General features: G+C 45.8%; 2 protein-coding genes across 5 annotated transcripts in view; both read right to left on the bottom strand.

Moving 5' to 3' along the window:
- Nucleotides 1-641: 641 nt before the first annotated feature.
- Nucleotides 642-13,140, bottom strand: LOC135245595 (ras-related protein Rab-21-like). Its single transcript, XM_064318719.1, has 7 exons — nt 12,775-13,140; nt 5,411-5,470; nt 4,091-4,198; nt 3,349-3,412; nt 2,624-2,678; nt 2,034-2,122; nt 642-1,621 (listed from the first exon to the last, which is right to left on the bottom strand). The coding sequence occupies exons 1-7, from the start codon at nt 12,916-12,918 to the stop codon at nt 1,482-1,484; spliced, it is 660 nt and encodes a 219-aa protein (XP_064174789.1). The 5' UTR covers nt 12,919-13,140; the 3' UTR covers nt 642-1,481.
- Nucleotides 13,141-15,742: 2,602 nt separating this feature from the next.
- Nucleotides 15,743-19,167, bottom strand: part of LOC135245593 (suppressor of tumorigenicity 7 protein homolog) — a 26,464-nt gene continuing 23,039 nt past the window's right edge. For 3 of the 4 annotated variants that reach the window (XM_064318714.1, XM_064318715.1, XM_064318717.1), the window contains 6 exons: nt 18,395-18,467; nt 18,152-18,254; nt 17,718-17,868; nt 17,017-17,109; nt 16,594-16,736; nt 15,743-16,102 (listed from right to left, as the gene is read on the bottom strand). In XM_064318714.1, the coding sequence (XP_064174784.1) occupies nt 16,007-16,102; nt 16,594-16,736; nt 17,017-17,109; nt 17,718-17,868; nt 18,152-18,254; nt 18,395-18,467 (659 nt within the window). In that variant the 3' untranslated portion in view covers nt 15,743-16,006. The remainder of the gene's footprint in view (nt 16,103-16,593; nt 16,737-17,016; nt 17,110-17,717; nt 17,869-18,151; nt 18,255-18,394; nt 18,468-19,167) is intronic. The other variant, XM_064318716.1, reaches the window with a different exon arrangement.

The following is a 19,167-nucleotide window of genomic DNA, read 5'->3' as shown; positions in this document are numbered from 1 at the left end:
TCATGTGGCCTGTTACTTCTGCAGCTCTGACCATGTGGAAGGCGCTTGTGATCATGCCCTCTTTAGCCTGAGACCTGTGCTTCTGAGCATCACGAGACCTGAACAGCAAGCTCACGTACACGTCTGATGCTGGGCGGAGAGCCCAGTTCCCACAACCCAGATCCCCATGAGGTCAAAGGTCAGAGGTCACTGCAGCTGCCTCTGGCCTAGAATGGCCAGCCCACTAGAGGTGGTCCTGGTTCTTAGTGTGGGTGTTGTGGAGGCCCTATTAAGACGACATACAGTAAGAAGCACATCCAGGCTACCGAGTGCTGTGCATGGTGGAGCCCTGGTGGGCACCTCCATGGTCATTTTCAGGAAGAATCATAACGGCTTCTTGCACAGGTTATCAGCAGTAGCATAATACTCCCACTTCGTCAAAGCGAACACTTCAACAGGCTCCACTGAGCAGCAGCGACCATTTTGTTTGTAGTGAACTAGTTTTTCCATTAGTGGCCATTTCCAGGAGGTGATGCACCGATTGCTTCACCAAATTGTTTATAAACTTACATTCCGTATCCGATGGAAAGAATTTGTGATTAAAAAAAAAAAATAGAAATAGCTGAATTTGAAAAAGAACGACACTGCCTTTGACACCTATGCATTGTAAATTATTATAATTCTTCTATTACAAAACACTCATGATACTAGCAGTTAAAAAAATTACAATTCCAAAAAGTGCTTTTTCCACCAACAGCTGTTAATTTCATTATACAATCATTAACAAGACTAATTTACACTTTTCTACACTTGCAGTTTTTTTCCCCAAAAGCTTGTAAAAGCAGATCAAATATTCAATATGTATCGAAGAATGTTTTTCATTTTATATTCCGACTCTGCAAACAGAGAGAAGTACAGTATAACAAGAGCATTGACAGTTATGGGCCAGTGCAAAAATAGTATGAGATATCTGCCAAATTTAAAAGAGACATGGCGGATCTGCAGAACTCTCACAATTTACCACAAAAATACCCAGGGTCTGAACGAGTAATGATCTTCATAGAACAAATACATAAGTTAATAATTCTTTTTTTTAAGTAAAACAAATTAGGTTTTTACAGAACTTGATTCAACATGCACATTATCCATGTCAAAGAAAAGGTTATGAATTTGTGGGGGGGGGGGGGGTTGTTGCTAAGGGGATAAAAGGAAAGGGGGTGTGGCTTCAGAAGGGCATTGGTAATTACTTTTTCAGTACACAGCTCTCAGCAGTAGTTTGAGGATTTGTTTGAGTGGTATAAATATGGTTACTGGGAATACTGTTAAGCATGTTATTCCAGGGCTGGAGGGGGACATGTGACTTGAGGAATGGCAGTCTCATCAGACAGGAGCCAGAGGGAAGGCGGAGGGTCCAAAGTTCTATGGTGTGTGTGTGTGTGTGTGTGTGTGCCTGTGTATATGAGTATGTTAGAGTGTTTCCCTGTGTGTGTGCGTTAATGGCACTAGCCAGAAGAGCAGCACCCCGCTCCTGTGGCAGTTTGGGGTTCATCGTCCACGATCTGTACCCCCCGTCGCGCAGCGCCGGACTGGCTCGCCCCGTTGCCCTTCGACCTCTCGTCCGCCTGCGCGACCTCCATCATCCCTGAGGACCACAGGCAGGACAAACAGACGTCAGCAACAGGGCATGTAACAACCCCAAATAGCAACTGAAAGCAATGGAGTTCTAGAACACTGACTTAGAATTTTGAAAAACATTCCAAAAAACCTCCTCAAATGGTTAATTTACACACAGTTGCACAATATTGATAATTAATCAATGGCCATTATTACATCACAGTTCCACATGATGTGCGGGAACTGCAGTGAGGCACAAAGTACTGGCCGACATCACATGCTTTGGAGGACAGTACATGCTCTCCCTAATTTGAGAGGCAAGGACAGATTTAATAGAACAAGGTTGCGGCAATGATTGTTGAGGAATATGATTGGATATTGATATATATGAATTGCCTAACAATGTGCCACACGTACACAGCGACATGGTACAAACTTACTTTTACAAAGGTCCAGAAAGACCTCTTCAATGCCTTTGTTTAATTTGGCTGAAGTGTGGTAGTGCGTTGCTCCAACAGATTCGGAATACCTGTGGGGGGATATTGAAGTCCAGCCTGGTTACTCACGCATGGTTCGTTTCCTGTCATGTGACTTACACCCATCTACTGACCGAGGACTCACACATTCCTTCATATCAAAGCTCGTAATAAACGTTATCTCCAACGGAACACCAAGAAAGGCGATATACGTGTAGGAAAACACAAGTGGAACTGCTTAGGGATACAGCTCAGTTTCTGGGGAAAAAATTTGTAATTTGGCAATCCAAAATCTGATATGTAGACTTGTTCAAGAATTGTGATTTTTCACACATGTAGAGAGAAATATATGCTCGTTATGTGAATAACTTTTTAGCATTGGAAACATTTTTATTGAGACATGTATACACTCAAACACAAAGCAAGGAGAGGAGTGGAAAGACTGAGAAGCTGTGACCTCATCTGAAAATACCATAGATGCATTAGTGTTTCCATATGCACTCTACGGTTTTCTACTCTGCCTGTACGGTTTTCAAAGGGGAAAATGTACTTACTCTTCTGCATCTTGAACTGATACATGTCTCTCCTTGTCCAGGTCAATTTTATTACCTGTTTAAAAAAAAAGAAAAACCATGGATAAAATTCAGAAATGCATTTGTGAGCCTGCAACACGTATCAGTCCCTCGTAATGAGCAACTGTCTCCACCAGCCGGTACCAAATCTCCCATTTTCAGCACAACACAGGAAATAAGTCAAAATAAATGAATAAAATAGTGGCTAACACACACTGTCCCGCCCCCTTTAATTCAGTGCAATTCAGGCAGACTAAAGGGCCATTTCCCACTCCGAAGTTGCTTGTGGGGGGGGGTGGGGGGGGGGGTAACCGACAGTGGGGGTGTGATGACTTGCATACTGAGGTCACATGACCTGCAGCAGCACGATGCTTTATAAAAAGGGAGCATTGGGGCCTGCTCATGTGACCTGCTTCTTTGGGAAGCGGGGGCGACCACACCCCTCAGACACCGAAAATCTCTGTTCCTCTAAACAAACACAAATGCATGACTATAATCATATCAGAGTCCATGTAATGACTGTGATTCAAGACCCCATGACATCTACACAGTTAATTTCCTATAAATTCCACATAAAACATTACACAACAGAGACAGACTTCATTCCAATCCAACATGCGGTCACACAGAATAGGGATTTCACATTATGAATACACATTGCATTTATTAGTAATACAAGATGCAGAGAAGTGAATATGCAAGCTTACCTACTATACATAAACATATTTCATTGCCCAACATTTTTCTTAATTCTTTGACCCAGTTTTTCACCTAGAAGACAACGGAGACATATGAAATCTTTTAAAAGTGTGAAAACCACAGCCTTCAATGGCCTCCAGTTATCAATCACACATATTTTAAAAAACATGAAGCATAATATACATATGTACAACATCCTGTAACTACACCCACTCATTAGTTCCACTTCCTCTAATTTAAAACTATTAGTTGTATTTATTCATTACTTTTAAAGGAAGCAGAATAGAGAATTCAGCTCTTTCATAGTGAGAGATGTCCTGTAGGGTAGTTGGCAGACGGCCAGATGAGAGAGAGAGAGAGAGAGAGGGAGAAGGCCAGATGAGAGAGAGAGAGAGAGAGAGAGAGGGAGAAGGCCAGATGAGAAAGAGAGAGAGAGACGCTACACCAGGGTTAGCATCCCTTCCCTTTCAGTAAACACTCAGTGTCCATCTCAATGGCCAAAGGTGTTAAAGCACAGGCCGCTTTAACACCTCATCCAAAACACTTTCACACTCACCCTGCGCGTGCTGCTCTTCTTCCCAATAATAATTCCAACAAGTTGTTCATTTTTGCTTTATTAGACATGCTCAATGTCTGTTGTTGAGGGTGATTTGCCCTCTTTCTTTTACCCCAAATCCTGTCACAAATGTGCCAACCTCACAGTTTGGCACATATTGGTCTTCCAGACAGAAGACAGTGTGGGGCCCCTACCTTCTGGAAGGAGTCCTCGTCTGTGATGTCATAGACTAAAATGGCTCCGTTGGAGTCTCTGTAGTAGATGGGCCCCAGGGCGTGGAACCTCTCCTGGCCTGCCGTGTCCTGGAGCCGAAGAGCACGTGGTACAGCATTACGGGCCATAGGAGCACTCAATCAACCAATCAGATCAAACCCCTTCAGTCTGCTTCACTGTGCCCAGCACTCAATCAACCAATCAGATCAAACCCCTTCGCTCTGCTTCACTGTGCCCAATTAACTCAAACAAATTTGCTCAAGGGGGTACAAATGTGTGAAAAAGCCAGAAATAAATTGGTGAACAGATGGAGCAAGGCCCCCCCCCCACCCTCCCTATGCCCCCCGCAACATTCTAAGGACTCCGGGGGGCATGAGCACCCCAGTTTGGGAAACATTCTCCCGCAGCTCAGTATCCATGGCTACGTCCCAGTGCTCCAAACCATGCAAAATGCTCAAAATTAAATTACACCAACCACAGGCAAGGGAGTGTATTAATAACAAATCCCTAACCTCGCTGTCATTTTTCTAAATGTTCGTGCGCCACGGCAGGGCATGGGGGGTGGGTGTGATGGCGGGGGGGGGGGGGGGACCAGAAACCAAATGGCCGCTGTGTTTTGGTTTCAAGGGCCAGGGGAGATGTGGCTCATAGAGGAACTGGAAGCTGTGATGGAATGGGCCATCTGGTACTCGGAAAAAAATACCCGAGCCAAGAGGCAGTCCTTTTGTGCCATCTCGGGAGTCTAAATAGCATCTCTGTTTGTGCAGTGACTCAGGGACCCGCTGCATGGGCCAGCATGTTCAAACTGCACGCACTGGAGGCAGGAACAGGCAGCGCTGTCAGACCATAAACGCCTCACTTATTTAAACACCTTTTATGTTTATTTATTTTTTGCCCCTTTTTTCCTTCCGTCCATTTGAGCGTGCAGCAAGCGTGCGTGTCCTCCAAAGTCTGCGCAGCCAGACGCAGCTCCTGCGCACTCGCTCTGCAGCACAACAGAGCTGCGCTACCGCTGCGCCGGACGCCCGCGTGTGCAGCTGGGGCAGACGGACTTCAGGCACCCAACTGACCAATCACGCTTCAGCTCATTGGGACTGACAGGGTCAGGGCCAGTCCTGGAGCCAGTGCTTTAGCTCCATTACCCACGTGACAGGCCTTTACTTAATGTCAGAAGGGGCGTGGCCTGTCCACGAGGCAGTAACACCAAAGGCATGAGAGAGAGGGTGGTGCATGTCTTCCTAGAGGAGGTGGAGGGGGTAGTTAAGATGAAAGGATGAATGAAGGAAAGATGACAGACTCACCCAAATTGCCAGATTCACTCTTTTCCCTCCGATGTTTAGCTTCTTTGTGAGGAAAGATGCCTGAGAGAGAGAGAGAGCGAGAGAGAGAGAGAGAGAGAGGGGGGGATGAAATAAGGGCATCATTCAGGGTAGCGCACACACACACAGCCAGACAGACGGCCCCCTGCACTGTATAAACCACTCTACAGCAAGCGCATTTCAAAGGGATCACATGTATTCCACCATTACCAAACATCTTCCATTGCATAGTACTGAGGGCTGGCTTCCCAGACAAGGATTAGGCCTAGTCCAAGACCAGTTCTTTTTCAGACGATATCGCCACTGGGGAAACATTTTACAGGTATCCTGGTTAAATTCCCACCAAAAAAAAAAACTGTTGAGTTCTCCTTTCTGTCTGCCTGTTTAAATAAAGGAAGATGGAGGAATGTCATGTTCGCATACAAGCGTACAAATCAGGGTATATATGGATGAGATAGGAAAAGGCCTGCTGATTTATGAAATTCATAGATATGGCATAGTTGTGCATGCATTTGTAGGCCTATATTGTGTTTGTTAGAATTAGTGTTAATAAAAAATCTTAATTAAAATAAAAAATAAAGATGTCCACATGTTTTTACTCTCCCTCCTGCCCTTCGGCCTGGGGCAGCGGCTCGTCCTGCACTGGCAGGCGGGCCACCTGCTGGGAGCGGGGCGGGGCGCGGCGGATCGATAAAGACTCCTTTCAGAGACGGGAACAGAGCGCGCCCGGGAGCCCAGGGCTCCGCCGCGGCTCCACAGCTCCCGTCAGCCGGCCCCCTCGTTTGCATACTGAGGGTGAGGGGCCGAAAACCGGGACGCCGTCCCGTCCTGCTCCAGACCGCAGGCGCCGACAGAACAGGAGCGGCTCCAGTCACACGCATAATTTTACAGGCCACAAACCGCAGCGGTAAGGAAAAGCACCGACGAACGTTCGGAGATAAACGGGTAAGTGCCCTTTAAGAAACAGCTCAAACGTGACATCACGCCGGCGATGCACGCCTCCCACACGCTCCCACGCCGCCCCACCAGGGAGGCCTTGTTGTGTTAATTACATCCACTCAGATCCAAATTAAATAGAGCCTGGAGGAGAGGCTCTCCACGGGCAGCGGCGCTCTCCAGGTATTCGCCAGGCAGACGCGTTCCTGGCAGTAAAAGAGCAGGAGGAGGCGGGTTAATGCAGGTCTGAGAACAGCTTCTCCGTGAGGCGATTGAAGGCCGAGATGCCATTTCCTGAGACCGATCGGCCAATAAAAGAAGAAGGGCACGTCCTGATCGTCCAATGAAAGCTCAGAGAAGCTGCCTGCATCATTCCGCTCAGGCATAGTTATAGCCTACTTCAATGCTGGCCATTTCTGTCATATTTTCAACATAGGAGCATAATAGCAGAGCTGTTTGTCTTCCCCCTATTGCGTCACACATCACACAAGTAATTTTCCAGCATGACTTCGGGTGTTTCCATCAGGAGTGATCAAGTTGTCAAATGTGAAGCCATACCAACATCAATTTCAGTTTCATTTCATCACAAAACCTTTGGCCTAAAATGAATTGGCCTGTTATCTTCGGGGGACGCGGTTTTGTGGCGCTTACCCTTTAAGAACTAAGAGGAGGCCTCAGAAGACTGCAAGCTGTCGCCCACATGAGAGAAGCACATTGTACAGTGATGGGTTTCACACAGGAAGGCGAGCTGGGCTGTCCCTAGCCCCCGTCCACACCGGCGTGAATTCCAGGAAGTGAGCCGCGCTGATTGCCAGCGCCGTGGCAACAGAGCACACGTCCGAGCCAGACCGGATCGCCAATTAATGCCATTAAAAAGGCAGCGAAAGGTCACAAACCCGACAGCCAATCGGGGGCCTCACTTATCGTGGCTGTCTGAATGGGAGTTACAGATGACACTCAGACTTCACTTCCCAGAAGTCAGCTTGGCGTTAAATTGCATTTCACGGATTTAAACACGGCCTGGACACACCTGGGGGTCACAGCGGTAATGACAGCTCTCCAGGCGAAATGAGGGAAACGGTTTGTAAGGGGGGGGGGGGGTGGACTGTCAGCATCTCCACAGCAACCGACGAGCGTCAAGCTCTGACCAGACTAGGCCTAATTCAACAGAGAAACCAACGGACAACTGCACACATTCACTCATTCTCCATTGGCTCAGACTAGTACTTGGACTTACTTGCTATGACAGAACAGCCCAGAACATATGCTGCACACAACTCTACAACGGTAATTCCCCAATATCAGAGCTTTTTTTTTTTTAGTTGTTTTTTTTAAAAGCAGCAGGTGGCTCTCATCAGTATTCAGCTCAGTTTCCTCACACAGTTTCTCTGCAGATGGTCTGTTTCACAGTGTACACTCGATAAAGAAATGAGAGAAATAAAAATTGAATAACATTACTCAGCTTAAGGTCACACTATCTAGTATACACCAGGGTATTATGTACTGTAGACCAGGCCGTGAGATACCTTATCAAAAGTGCATGAGAGAATGACTCAATGGCCTGCACTATATTAAACAGATATAATACAAAGAAGACTCTTATAAACTTCACTGAGGATATTTTGAAGTGTCCAGGCTACATAAAAAAGGAATGAAGAAAAACATTTTTTAGCTGGGACTATTTGCATGTCACTGGAACTATATTTCAGTTTCAGTGGACCCAGAGTTATTTATGTGGGTGTATATGGGTGACTATAATAGTTCGATTGTTTTAATGTTTCTTGAGACTGATAATCTAGTTAGCCACATACTGTAGTAACTTTATAGAATATTAAAACGATGGAAGAATTGAGACTTATTTGAGACATCAGAAACTGAGGTAGATGCACACCTTTAACCCACCTTTAAGGACAACCACACAGAGGTATCAGTGAACAGGTGCAGTAAAGCAGGCTCTCTCTGTCTGGCAGTCACAAATTCCACAACATCAGACTCTCAGCAGGGTCTGTTCCCTCTGGCCTTCTGTTAGCCGGGGCGTACCCTCTGTCCTCGCTAGTCCGGTCACCGTGTGCTCATCTGAATGTCAACCCAGATTCCCACAGCGCTCGCTGTCTACAGAGGCAGAACGTTCTCCTCTCTGCTTCCCTCCTTCCCTCCCTCCCTCTCTCCAGCCCTCCCTCAGAGCAGGTAGAATTACCGCCTGGGCCACCAAGCAGCAAACCTCCACCAACCCCCTCCCACAAATCACTTGCATTCTTCAAATGCAATGCAACGCAGATGTAATCCAAATGAGTCCGCATTACATTACGCTCACAAAGGGAAATACAGCTTTCCAGGTAATTTTACTTTCCAACGCTGTACTGAGCGACTGCACAATTAAGGCCTTGTACACGGCACCCCACGTGGTCCCCCTAAGCGCCTGGGAGCCTGCCGCGAGTCTGGGCGAAATTCGGCAGGGGCTCGCTGAAGTCTTTCCCTCGGCTTAGCGCTCTACTTTGCGTGCTGTTCCGTGCCCTGACCGCGGACCCGCAGCCCGCGGGGTTCCCACAGAGGGCTCACAGGGTGGATATACCGCACGCAAACCACCACCGCTGGGGACCGACGTCCAACAGCCAACGACAAACGGGCTGGCTTAATCGTTCAATAACCTGCGCCCAGCCTCTATTGGCCGCTGTTACTGTACATGTAAACAAGTGAAAATCCACTTCACTGGAGGAGAAAGGAAGCAGAATATGAGGAATTTACTGAGCTGTGGCCAGAACTTGTTTGTTTGAAGTTGTTGACTGCTTAATGGAAGCACTCAGTAGCCTTCAGTGTCATGACAAACAGTTTTTATAACCAGGATTGGCTAAGTATCTATTACATTTTAATCCTTTTTCTGTTTCTTATCGAATTCCAACACGTATAGCCTATATTCATATATTTATGACCTTGAACAGCCAGTTGCTGTTGATTAATAAACAATGCTGAGAAATGACCAGGAGACATTGAAGAATAATCTTCAGCTGTGCCTCCTCTCTTTCAATTCACTATTTAATGGCAAACTGAGAGTGCCGAGCCAGACGAGCCATTTACACTGAAAGGGAACCGGAAAGTTCTAGAATAGACAGTTTTGCATTTCTGTTCAAAAGAGAAGCAGAGCTGGAAGGACTGTGCTCGCTCTTTCAGGTCCAACGTCTGGTTCTTCCTGTCGGGCGAGTTCTGCGGAAACATAACTCATTCATGTTTACGCCTGACATTTAATACCGCAGCAGGCTGCACACAGCCGCGGCGTCCACACAGCCCTCAGCCCTCAGCCCCCTGCCGCAGCCCAGCTGTGCTCATCACCACTTCGGTGACAATCAGCAAACCGCCAAAATATTTAGCAGCATCTCCGCCTCTCTGACGCAACTCATTTAGAATGGTCGATTTCATGCGCTGTTGGTTTCAAAATAATAATAATAATAAAAAACAAGCTTGACCCTTAGGCCTGTTGTACAATAAGTCAATGGCTCAGGCTAATGGTTTGTGTCGAGGTCAAATCTTTCACAAAATGTCACGATGTAGAAAACAACACCTCCTGACCTTTACATCCCCTCTAATCAACCCCAATGAAGACCTTTCAGAAAGGAAGAAAAGTATGAGACAGTTCGGATCCGCCGCGTTACCGCACGCTCCACGTGCGCTGCGACCGGCGACGGGGCCAGGAAGCAGTAACGGCCATTAAGATAAGGCTACACGCAGCAGCGCACGTAGCATCTCAGCTTCATAAAACGCAAACGCAGGATTTCCCTTAACAATGAGTCACCTAGCCCACATTACAACACAATGAAGGACGGACATAAGCCTATTTGCCATGTGATATCTTATAGGCTCGATGCTCAAAAATAAACCAATGGGATTGATCAGGCTGATTTATAAACAGCGGGCTTCTGCATTACCTAATCAATGAATCGATGCCGACGGCAGCGTGTTCATCCATAAGCTCTCTAGAAGGACCATGTGTGCCATTTTGAGAGCTCCGGGGAAGCCATTCCAAACCCACGGGTTCAGCCAGAATGATGCAACAGCGACACAATGTGTGAAATCCCGCACGCGTTTAATCAGACCGCCAAAGGAATGGAGAGACCAGCCCAGGAAAGAGTGGAGATCAGGCCTTTGCTGCACAGTTTGTGTGCGTGTGTGTGTGTGTGCATCTGTGTGTGTGTGTGAGTGTGAGTGTGTCTCAACGGTCACATTCAGGAGCACTCCTGTTACAACACATGGGAAAAACCTTATTAAAAAAATAAAGACGTTGATGAACGGACCCGATTATGAAAGATTTGAAAAGTCTACAAGATACAACGGCTTAATTTCCTCTCCAGTCAGCCCTTTCTCTTTAGTGACAAGGCGAACAAACTTCACCTTTAATATGGGAAACCCATCTGTCCATAGTCTGCATTACAGGACAAATTACACAAGTTACATTCATTAGCACTGAGGATTAGTCTATTCCTACCAGAGTGGGCCAAGTTCACCCCAGCTCACAAAGGTTTTTTTAAAGGAATTAAAACGGTATGAGGAAATATCATCCTTAACATATTCTCTCTCTTTCACACACACACACACACACACACACAGTTTTCTTGTTGACAACTCGGCTAAATGAAAAAATAAAGTTTATTTTATAATGCCTAAACATTTTATTCAAACATACGTATCACTAAACGTAGGACAGCTAAGGTGGGATTCCAGTGAAATTCCACGGCTATGACCCACACAGCCTTTAGGGGGCCACAGTGCTGGATTGGGGTCATGTTCTGCTTCCTGTCCCTGACAGAGAGAAAGTGCTGCAATTACAGCAGCAACTCCAAGAGCTGCAGGGCTGCTGAGAGAAGAGATAACAGGTTATCTAGGGAGCAGGCAGCTGTCTGAAAGCCTCATCTGTTTCAACCGAGTAGGACTACAGTCACCTAGCTGGGACAGTAGGGCCAGGAATGATAAAGCAGAGACCATCCTATGACACCCCAAAAACCAGCACTGAGGGTGCCTTCAGACGCAGAACAACGCACTGCATTTTGTCAGTTGTTCTGTTGTTTTGTGTGCAGGAATATTTTTACTCACGAAGTGGTTGGCAATGTTTTGCAACAGTCTGAGATGTGTTTGCTCCTGTCTGATTGGGCGTGCCAGGGTTGCCATGGTTTCATCAGAAGCAAGGAGTGGCACTTTTAAAAATCAGTGTCACAGTGTGCACGTATGCCGTAGTGGCAGCCATATTCACAGAACTACATGCAACTACATGCAACTGCATGTACAGTCTAGCAACATTCAAGTTAGGAGAATAGTTTGAGAAAAAAATATCACAAATATAAAGTCCTCAAAGCACAAATAATGAACCACAAATTCAAAATTACATTTGGTATCATACAACTTCAACCATTTTTGAAGACAATTTTATTTTCCTTGTCGTGGTAAATTAAGCAAGCAACACCTTGTGATGTGGGAGAGACACTCTCAGATATCGAAAGAGGCAGACGTGGAAGAGGAAAGGTTTTGCAAACTGGGTAATCCGTAATGTGTACGTACAGGCCGAAAACGCTGACAACCTGTCAAAAGGGGGTGGGGTCTCATAACCATGGCCTGGCCAACAGGAAGTCTGACTTCTGATACAGACCAACCAAATACAAATAATTTTCCAACAACAACCTATATCCAGAAGTCGCCTCCACAGGACGCACTGTGCCACACTGTAAACAAGGAAGAGTGAGCATTCTGTCCCGTGCAGATCAACGCCTCAATTACGCCATCTCACGCCATTAGGTGTAACTGATCTTTTGGCCCACATTGTGTCCTGGTTTCTTGCTTTCCTGCTCAACGTTACTCAACTGTGGAGAGAGTCCGAGCCATCCGGGTTTGGCTGTTAGGTTGTCATCGTTCCAGAGAGTTACGTTAGTGATTAAGGGGGGTTAATACAACGGACCCTTGACCTCGCAACTTGGCACCGCTACTTGTGCAAGCAAGCCAGTTTCGGGAAGTCAATGTGATAACACAAATGGTTCAGTAGTTAGCAAACGTTAGCCATCAGTGTTGTTACTAAATTCGACAGGAAACGTGGCTGTGGCTCCGTTAGCTCCACCTGCAGTTCATCTGAAAGTGCACCTTGCCTTCAAGTTTAGCAGGCTAGTAAATGCTACACCCATATTGCTTAACCGGGTAACCCTGAACTATTTACTTCCCATATGCAATATGATATTACGACTGGATAGCCAGGGGCTTTCTGTCTGCAAGGAACGACGCAATCCAAGGTTGATCTTGGTAAATAAGCATGAAACACGACCATATCCGCGCAGAGATTTACATCACTGCCAGTGATTTCACAGGGGGGTTACTGGCATAAACAACACATGTAAGCCACCACTGTCCGGCGGTGGTACCTGCACAGTCATACGGACCTGGAGCGTGGTGATGTGTTTGTCGTTGAATTTGTTCTCGCAGTACCGCAGGACGAGCGACGTCTTCCCGACACAGCCTTCGCCCAGCAATACCACCTTGAAAGAATAGGTTTTACTACTGCCTCCCGCTCCCCCAGCCGCCATCGCAAAAAATCCTTCCTTGGAAATTAAAAAGCAGCCCAGAAGAGAAGTGCGGCTTGCCAGTCACATCAGTTATCGTTCAGTGACAAAACAGACCGATGCTACAGAAAAACCGGGCAACACAAATCCCTCCGTGGGGCAATAGGATCGACGTCAACAGCGCAGGCTCAATATCTGGCTATCGCTTCGCTCAGCTCTCTAATGGCGTCTTCTACTTCTACGTCACGCTACATGGATCATATGATGCAGTCGGCAGAGGCGAAAGAGCTCGTCAGGAATTGGAGCGGACAGACCTGCGAATTCCGCATGGGATCAAACGGGATTGTGTTACATTAACATGTTTTTGTTTTGTTTTGCAAACATAAATATAAATAGGACCGGAAAAAACATCATTTTAAATACAGTGCCTTGGAAATATTTCAATGCATTAAGGTTTTAAGGTGCAACAACACAAAATTGGAAAATTTTCAACCGTATGTGACAAACAAAGAATAATGTGCACAAGCAGGAAAACCAGTCTGCTAACATACAGACATGCTCATAGCCTACGCTACGAACCTGTTCTATAGACAGTAATAAAGCGGCTGTGAAGACAGATGTTCAAAAGTAAAGTGATGAAAGATCACCATCTCCAAACATGCGCGGCATGCAAAGCTTTGATGATACAGTCCAGTTCATCAAAAGGTTCCCCGGCAACATCTTCATACAGGCTAAATGGAATGGAATTAAAGGGCTAATTTTAGGGTTGCCACAGTCATTTTAACAATGCAAGCAAGACAACATAAAATAAATCTTATTAAAAATTGTCCTCAGATTCAGGTTTTACACGGGTATACAGCACTATATCACTGTATATCATAAAATTATTCACTGCCTTGATAGATCATTAAAAAAAAATTGTTCCTCTGGTTCCTCAGGCCACTGATATTTATAATTCCTTAAGATAACGGGTACTCTGTTTAAAAGATTCGGAAATTACAGACTGCATCAGCAATAAGCAATTTAAATTATCAAGACCAAACTCTGAGGCGGGAGAGAGAAATTTACAGATGTGCGCATCTGAAATAACAATCCTCGCCATATCCCTATTGCTGAAACACACCATCACTGAATCTGTAGGCAACAGCAAAAAGGGTGTGTCTCACCCATATGTGTGGGTTCGGGGAGAGACGTGGGGGACTTGCTCTGGAGACTTACCGATTGACTACAATACACTAGATGGTCCTGTAGCTTGCCTCCCCAAAAACTGAAATAAAACTGACATCTATGGTCTCATCTACTGGATAAGACATCTTGGATGAGGTCACATTTTTATTGGATGGATGAGCCACTGCTATTTGCAGCTAGCGCCCGCACCAAGTGGCATAACTAGCACGTCCATAGCAGCTATTCACAGGAACCTGTGTGTAAACACAGCCGTCAGACCGTCTGCCAATGGCCCAGAGGTAGCATCCAAACTAAACAGGGCTGAACAACAAGGCCCTAAGCCCTGTTCAGTCTACGGCCCTAATAGAGATCAAAACGCTGATGTCTGGGGTCCGCCCACCAGGGTTCCTAGCGCGTCTGAAATAAAATCAATTCAGGAAGTACTCTCAACAGGACACAAGCTTGTGAGCAGCACCCGTGTGTGGTAAACATCCACAGACTGACGCTCAGAACAGTCTTCCTGATCCTTGCCCAGTAATGTTACACTGTCTTCATCTTCAGGGATCGCTTCCTTCAGTCTGACATAGCTGTTATCGACCAATCAGCTCTCTTGGGTCCGTCTGCCCTGCGGGGTGCTTGTGAATTGTGCAACGTTACTGTACATCCAACGCCGAGATGGAAAAATGTGATGACAGTGCCATCCAGTGGTCCTAAAGTGAAATTGCTCCTGAAGTGTTTTCATACAGAAATGAAGTGCATCTGAAAAGAAGCGCCACACATTGAAAGAAAATTGATGATCCTATAACCTAAAATTACAGGCAACAGTTTAATTCATGCAACGCTGGCTGTATCGGCTATCCTGTTCTGAATCCAGTTTCGTTTCGTCAGCCATATCTAAAACCTTTGGTTAGTGATGTAACGATGTTGAACTGTTTTGAACTGAACTTGGTGTGTTGGCAATGGTGGTCTTATCTAAAATGTAATTCCAAATTACAAGGCAAAAGAAAGCATGTCATAAAAATTTCAAGAAAACCAACAAACACACACACACAAACACACACACAAATTAGCCTGCTCCTCTGTGTGGTACTGCCACACGATAAATTGGGAATTTGTCTTTTAATTTCCAAATTTTTCTGGCTCAACTAGGGTTTACTTTTGGTTCTTTGATTCCATCTGGAAAACGCTCATCGTGGCCACCCAGGGGATATCCTGTTCGCTAATTCCTATGCACAAAAACAGACATTGATTGGTCAATTTAAATTTCAACAATGAGCTTGAATGCACGTCAATTATGCCGACTGTTCCCTTTCTAGGTGACAGGGAAAACTGGAGAATTACACACAAGCCACACGGTAGAGTAACCTGTAAGTCATACAGACCAGTGGGAACAGCACCTGAGGCTACCCCAGGTGAGTGGACAGTGGGACACATTGAATGAAGTTCCAGAGCTTGTATGAACAGACACTACTGTGACCAATTTGCCTCGCTGTCTGGGATTGGCTGTACAGCGATGGGGAGGGTCCTTTTGTTGCCGTGACACCGACAAACAAACAGGCATCACGTTTTCATCACAATGACCGTAGACTCCACAGGCAACAAAACTTCCAACACCCTTCCCTCCTCACCTTCAGCTCCAAAATGGAGGAAGCCTAATAATACTGACGGCGGGGGAAAAGTCTTGCAGCGATACACAAAAGTCTTTATTTTTGTTGTGTTTTTTAAGCTTTTCTTTTCGTCTGAAGGCAAATCATCACCACCTTTTTTGTACAACAAAAACAGGTTTACATGAGAACGAAAAACAAAACCAAAGCAAAAAAAATGAAAGAAAAACAAAAGTAAATCCCAGTCTTCATTCCGTTTTCCCTTTTTCCCCCATCATGCCCTGTTTTGTAGTCCACAAAACTAATGACCTTGGCACAAGGGCGTCAGCAGTCAGTCAGTCCTAGATGCGTGTGAGCTGGTGCCAGAGGCTGGACGGTAGGATGCTCTCCACTTTCTCCATGATGAAGTTCAGCGGTGCGAACAGCGTACTGAGGAACTGTGGAGACACAAACAAGACGTGTCATAGCCAACTAACCAACCACGTTACTGGCCAATCAGCAGACTCTTTAGATAAAACCTGCCATGGCATCGTAATGCATAATTATTATTTTTCCTAATCAAAATTAAATTGCTTCCCTCTGCAAAGAAACACAAAGAAGTCACACACATTTTAGAAATAACTTTATTCAAAATGCGAATACTAACAATGTACCACACAACAAAAATATACCACACAGAATAGTAACAGTGGCACAGTACAATTACTTTTAAAGTACATTGAAGAAAAAAAAAAAAAAACTAAAACAAACAGTGGTCCATTAGATTAGAGTGGCTAGGGGTGAGGGGTTATGAAGGCTGTGTGAATGGTTATAAAGGCTGTGTGAGCAGTTATGAATACGTGCGGTTGTAATTACAGAACTAGTCTGAGTGGTTATCATGGTAAGCACTTAGGCAGTGGCTGGCAAGGCAGAGTGGAGATGTACTCACAGCTTTAGCAAAGACGCCCATGAGCTCGGGAAACTGGTGTGTGAGGAGAGCCAACATGGCGGTGAAGGAGCACAGGCCGGCAGTGAAGAGGATGAAGAAGGGCAGCTCCTTCTTCGGGTACACTGACACCTCGTGGAACACTGCTTACACACAGGAAGGAGGAGAGGGTCAACTACACCCTCGCACACCTACATACAGTGCATTCAAATCACACCAGCTGAGAACACACAACTACATACACCATCAAATCGACCACAAAAGCACAGCCACATACAGAAGAGTCCAATCAAATTAGCTTGCACAGCACAATTACAAGTGCACCAACGGACATAATGCCTTTTATATTATTATTGTTTCTATTGTAATTAAATAAAGAGCCCTGCCCGGTATGTAAATGGGGCTGTAAAGCGGAGAATCTCTTACTTGGTAACAGCTCTCTGTCGGCTGTCTCTGTGCAGATTGGGTAGGGGTAGAACAAGTGGCCCTTTTCCAGGGGATAGGGGATCATCCTAAACGCTGGGATCAGAGAAAGCATTATAAGGCATTACGAGCACAGCGGAGGTGGTGTTATAAAGCATTATGAGCACAGTGAATGCAGTGTTATAAGGCATTAAGAGCATAACAGAGGCAATGTTATAAAGCATTACGAGCACAGCAGATGCAGCGTTATAAGGCATCATAAGCAAAGCCGATGCAGCATTATAAGGCATTATGAGCACAGCAAAGGCAGTGTTACAGTGCATTATGAGCACAGTGAAGGCAGTGTTATAATGCATTATGAGCACAGTGAAGGCAGTGTTATAATGCATTATGAGCACAGTGAAGGCAGTGTTATAATGCATTATGAGCACAGAAGGCATGTCATTTAGAGCACTGAAGGCAGGTTATAATGCATTATGAACAGTGAAGGCAGTGTTATGCAAGAGCACAGTACATGTACAGTGCATAGAGCACAGAAGGCAGTGTACATGATTATGAGCACAGTGAAGGCAGTGTTATAATGCATTATGAGCACAGTGAAGGCAGTGTTAGAATGCATTATGAGCACAGTGAAGGCAGTGTTAGAATGCATTATGAGCACAGTGAAGGCAGATGCAGTAATGGCGCGTGGGGCAGACACTCACTGCCCTCCCAGGTGCAGTGCAGCAGGTTGAGGGCTCCCTCCACCCTCTTCCAGTGCTGCAGGTGGAAGAAGGCGTAGGCGATGGCCTCGCTGTCCCCCCGCTTCAGGATGTGCTCCGGGGGCAGGATCAGGCTCTTCATTTCTAAGAGGTACTGCACAGGGAGCAGAGAGAGAGACCAGTCAGACATACTGCTGTGTGTGTGTGTGTGTGTGTGTGTGTGTGTGTGTGTGTGTGTGTGTGTGTGTGTGTGTGTGTGTGTGTGTGAGGTGTGTGTGTGTGTGTGTGTGGTGTTGTGTGTGTGTGTGTGTTGTGTGTGTGTGTGTGTTGTGGTGTGTGTGTGTGTGTTGAGTGTGTGTGTATGAGGTGTGTGTGTGTGTGTGTGTGTGTGTGTGAGGTGTGCGTGTGCGTGTGTGTGTGATTGCAGCAGTACTCACTTTGGGTACGTGTGGGTTGAACTCCACTGCTCTGTGTATGGCTTCCACAGCGTTCATCTCCGCTGTGCTCAGACCCCGCCGAGACGCTGCTTCTGGAGAGAACCTGGGAAAGACACGGCACAGCGTTAGTGTGTGTGTGTGTGTGTGTGTGTGTGTGTGTGTGTGTTCTCCACTTGAGTGTAATCATTACCCGGACAGTGTCAGTACTACTAAAATCATACATGCAATGAAAGGGTCACTCACTTATCTGAAACTCCTCTGGCTTTCAGCAAGGCTGCAGTGTAGCATATTGTTGCAGATTTGGGTAAACTAATATCTGTGGAAACACACACATGCACAAAAGACGGGTTTACAGGAGCACACTCCATACACTTACACTATGGACACAAAGACAAATGAAATAAGACAGAAAAATTAAAAAAAACAGAAATAACGTTCAGTCAAGAGCCTAGGGACCTGTGAACAAGCTCCTATAATTTCCCAAGGACATTTAAACTCTGCTTTAGCCAGGATTATCATTCCATTATAAGCAGGATCCCTTATCGGAGGACCCAGGAGTCATAACATCCCACAGAGGAACATACTGAAGGTAAACAAAGTGTCCACAAGATGGCAGACTGTGACCAATGCTGTTTTGCCATCAGCGTGAATGTGAGGAATTTGTATTTTAAGTGATGTTTAAAAAGGATTTGTTGTGAGACAATAGCTACTTAAAAATGCCACAAAAAAATCACACAGAGAGATAGAGAGAGAAAAAGAAAGATGGAGAAACAGAGAGCGAGAGAGGGGTGGAGAGAGGGAGACCAAGAAGAGATCGCCTTGAAAAATAACAACCGTTTTATTATTGGCATATTATTAAAGTGATTGTGCCATGCTAACCTTCATCGCGGGGGTACACTACATCAGGACAGAGTCTACCTCCCCACCCCCACCTCCAATAAGGACGTTTCCAACAGCAGAATTGCTACTACGCAGCGCGGCCTCTTGTGCAAACACAAGGCTTCCTGTGCAAAAAG

This window comes from Anguilla rostrata, chromosome 19, assembly GCF_018555375.3.
Source record: "Anguilla rostrata isolate EN2019 chromosome 19, ASM1855537v3, whole genome shotgun sequence".
Lineage (NCBI taxonomy): Eukaryota > Metazoa > Chordata > Actinopteri > Anguilliformes > Anguillidae > Anguilla > Anguilla rostrata.
This window is presented reverse-complemented; position numbering and strand designations above follow the sequence as displayed.

Bases quoted from the DNA above. Each gene is read 5' to 3' on its own strand.
- LOC135245595 (XM_064318719.1), bottom strand. From the start codon at position 12,918: ATGGCGGCTGGGGGAGCGGGAGGCAGTAGTAAAACCTATTCTTTCAAG. The intron at 2,123-2,623 runs GTAAGTACATTT...ATCCCCCCACAG, and splicing joins TCAGTTCAAGATGCAGAAGA to GTATTCCGAATCTGTTGGAG. The intron at 1,622-2,033 runs GTAAGTTTGTAC...TGTGGTCCTCAG, and splicing joins CTTTCTGGACCTTTGTAAAA to GGATGATGGAGGTCGCGCAG.